The sequence below is a fragment of the Poromitra crassiceps genome (genome assembly GCF_964638095.1).
Source record: "Poromitra crassiceps genome assembly, chromosome: 18".
NCBI classification, from domain to species: Eukaryota; Metazoa; Chordata; class Actinopteri; order Beryciformes; family Melamphaidae; genus Poromitra; species Poromitra crassiceps.
In genome coordinates this window covers 28,149,726-28,153,453 of record NC_139636.1, presented here as the reverse complement: position 1 = coordinate 28,153,453, position 3,728 = coordinate 28,149,726, and the positions used below count along the sequence as shown (strand labels likewise).

The 3,728-nt window shown below is 47.6% G+C and overlaps 1 protein-coding gene across 1 annotated transcript in view; it reads left to right on the top strand.

Annotated features, from left to right (window-relative positions):
- LOC310793057 (anoctamin-1-like) overlaps positions 1-3,506 on the top strand; it is a gene marked incomplete at its 3' end in the record, with an annotated part of 27,459 nt that extends 23,953 nt beyond the window's left edge. Inside the window, exons 25-27 of the mRNA XM_083654804.1 lie at positions 545-1,505; positions 1,669-2,187; positions 2,836-3,506. Coding sequence (XP_083510930.1) covers positions 545-1,505; positions 1,669-2,187; positions 2,836-3,506 — 2,151 coding nt within the window. The remainder of the gene's footprint in view (positions 1-544; positions 1,506-1,668; positions 2,188-2,835) is intronic.
- Between the last annotated feature and the right edge of the window lie 222 nt (positions 3,507-3,728).

Here is a 3,728-nt window from a genome sequence, read left to right as displayed (position 1 = left end):
CCAATGAATGTCTGTGACTGACTGACTGACTGACTGACTGACTCACCAGCGCACAGGCATTTAGAAAAACTATGGAAATTGCAGATCTCTTCTCTGATGGTCTCATTTACTGATGTAAGTAAGCTATGAGGCATCAGTATTACATTTAGCAGTTAAAAGTTCCTCGTAGCAAGATAACTGATAAAACAAGCAGGCGATTGGAAAAGGAAAAGGAAAAAGGAAAAAATGAAAGTAGCACCCAAACAGTAATTTTTCTTTGTCATTTTCATTTTCTTTGTCATGTATGTCCTTTTTGCATAAGTCTTGTCCTTTATATGTATACTTGTTCAGAAAACGAAACTCAATAAAAACTAAAGTGTAAAAAACAAAAAAAAGTTCCTCGTAGCTGCTTTAAAAAAGAAATTGGGTCCAAGCACACATGCAAATGCAGTGGCCCACAGCAAGAAAATGATTTAGGGTGTGTAGTTACAGTATAGGCTAATAATAGCTATAATATGAATTAGGAATAGCCTCTTCCTAACTCCCTTTATCTTTCACCCTGCAGAACCTGGCCATGTTCCTTAGCATGCTGGTTGCCTGGATGATCCCAGACGTGCCACGGTCTCTGCGGGAACAGCTGAAGAAAGAGAACGCCATGCTGATGGAGTTTCTGCTGAGCGACGAGCAAGCGGGACGTCACGCCTCAAAGAGCCGCAAGTCGCGCTTTCCCACAAACATAGACATTGTGGTGGAGGCGCCACCGCACGAGGAGGAGAGGGATCAAGTGGAGGAGGAGGTGGAGATTGAGACGAATCTGGATGAACCCAGAGGGAACAGCGGCAGTGATCCAGAGCGTGGGTGGTCCGTTGAAGAAGTCGAAGAAGATGGAGGAGTGGGAGGAGGTGAGGGAGGAGATGGAGAAGTGAAAGGGGATGGCCAAGGGGGTAAAGAGGGATGGACAGAAGAGGAAAAAGAGGAAATAGAAAGAGAGGAAGGAGGAGAAAGAAGGGAAGAAGAAAGTGAAGCTGAAGTGAAGGCAGAAGAGAAGCAACATTTATCTGTTGATCTGGCCTCTAAACAGGAGTACCATGAAGACTACGAGCTCCCAGCACGCCCGGATCTATCATCTAAGACAGGCCAGAGTCTTAAGGGATCCAAGGCAGACATCAGGTTCCACACATCAGATCCCAGGCTCTTCTCACTAATCGGTCCTCCTCCCAGAGAGCCAGGGTCTAGAGCAAAGGCCAGCTGTTCTACCTTACCTTCCCAAGCTGCTGAAGTTTGTTACAGCATGCCGCGCCCCAGCCACTCCACCAGCCTCACCAAGTTCCAGCAGATGTCCACACTAACTCCTCCTGCCAGACTATGCCCTCCATCATCAATCTCATCCAACCCATCCTTTTCTCCCAAAAAAGAGGAGAGAGGAGAAAAAAAGGAAGAAGAACAGGAAGCTGAAGTGGAGGCAGAAGAGGAGCAGCATTTCTCTCTTGATCTTGACTCCTTCATGAGGGAGCTGGGCCTGTTAGGTGAGATGAGAAAACTTAATGTTTATTTCTTTTATAGTCTTCTGCAAAGACCTTTTGCTTGTATATTTTGCAGTATCTATCAATGTGTCACATGTTCTATGAAGTGGATGTATCATGTGGATCCCTTGTGATTAACTTTTGCCTTAAATCTGTTTTCATGTAGATGAGGAACCCTCATCCAGCATGGCTAAAGATAGAGAGCCGCCCCACTCAGGCTCCAAACAGGAGTACCACGAAGACTACGAGCTCCCAGCACGCCCGGATCAATCATCTAAGACAGACTCGTCCCACAGTATTAAGGGCTCCAAGGCAGACATCAGATCCCACACATCAGATCCCAGGCTCTTCTCACTAACTGGTCCTCCTCCAAGAGAGCCAGGCTCTAGAGCAAAGGCCCGCTGTTCTACCCTACCTTCCCGCCAGAGAGGTGCTGAAGTTTGTTACAGCATGCCGCGCCCCAGCCACTCCACCAGCCTCACAGAGTTCCTGCAGATGTCCACAGTAACTCCTCCTGCCAGACTATGCCCTTCATCGTCAATCTCATCCAACCCATCCTCTTCTCCCAAAAAAGAGGAGGGAGGAGAAAGAAGGGAAGAAGAACATGAAGCTGAAGTGGAGGCAGGAGAGGAGCGGCATTTCTCTCTTGATCTTGACTCCTTCATGAGGGAGCTGGGCCTGTTAGGTGAGAGGAGACAACTTAATGTTTATTTATTTTATATACCGTAAATTCCGGACTATAAGCCGCGGCTTTTTTCCCGTTTTTTGGCCTTTTTTGGCCCCTGCGGCTTATATAACGGTGCGGCTTATCTATGGATTTTTTCAAAAAAAAAAAAAAAAAAAAAAAATCTTTTTTAGCACTCTTTCTAACTATAAATCCACTTCTGTTTTAATTTCCTCTCTTGCCCTCTTTTAACAACATAACATAACATAACACAACACAGGTGGTGTTGTGTTATATTGTTTTGTTGAAATGTTAATAAATGGGAGCTTCCTCAAACAGCCATCTCTTTCCCGACAATCCCCTCTGTGCATGAACCCTTACATATGGTAATTAAACATTAAAACACAATAAAAAAAAAAAAAACCATTAAAACACCCGCGGCTTATAGTCCGGTGCGGCTTATATATGTAAAAAACAGTCAACTTTGCAGGTGCGGCTTATACTCCGGTGCGGCTTATAGTGCGGAATTTATGTAGGAATGTAGTCTTCTGCAAAGACCTTTGCTTGTATATTTTGCAATATCTATCAATGTGTCACATGTTATATGAAGTGGATGTATCATGTGGATCCCTTGTGATTAACTTTTGCCTTAAAATTGTTTTCATGTAGATGAGGAACCCTCATCCAGCATGGTTAAAAATAGAGAGCCGCCCCACTCAGGCTCCAAACAGGAGTACCACGAAGACTACGAGCTCCCAGCACGCCCGGATCAATCATCTAAGACAGACTCGTCCCACAGTCTTAAGGGCTCCAAGGCAGACATCAGATCCCACACATCAGATCCCAGGCTCTTCTCACTAACTGGTCCTCCTCCAAGAGAGCCAGGCTCTAGAGCAAAGGCCCGCTGTTCTACCCTACCTTCCCGCCAGAGAGGTGCTGAAGTTTGTTACAGCATGCCGCGCCCCAGCCACTCCACCAGCCTCACAGAGTTCCTGCAGATGTCCACAGTAACTCCTCCTGTGCTAATATGCCCTTCATCGTCAATCTCATCCAACCCATCCTCGTCTCCGCACACACCGTCTACATCCCCACATCCCACGCAGCCCCCACCTGGCCACCCCGAGTCCCGACAGCCCACAGCCCCCTCACCCAGTGAACTCTTCATGCTTAAAGGCCCTCCACTCCAGCAGCCACGCTCCAGAGCCAAAGGCCGCTGCTCCACCTTGCCTGCCCGTCAGAGAGGCCCCGGGGCCGAGGAGTGCACCACCAAGCCTAGCCACTCCACCAGCTTCACAAGGCTGGGAGAGCGCAGTGAACTGAAGCGTGACCCTCACGTATGAGAAGAGGGAGACAGCAACGGACAGGGAAAGAGGGTGGGAGAGGAGGGGTGAGGACTATCCAGATTAGCCTCACCTCCCTTTGTGCCTGGAGCCTCCCCCCTCCCTCAGGCCTCCCTAACTGCATACACAATAGCTGGGGTCTATAAAGAGACCATCCAGACAATTATTTTTTATCCTCTTAATCTTCATGGAGACAGACGTTTATACCGCTCAACGGTTTAG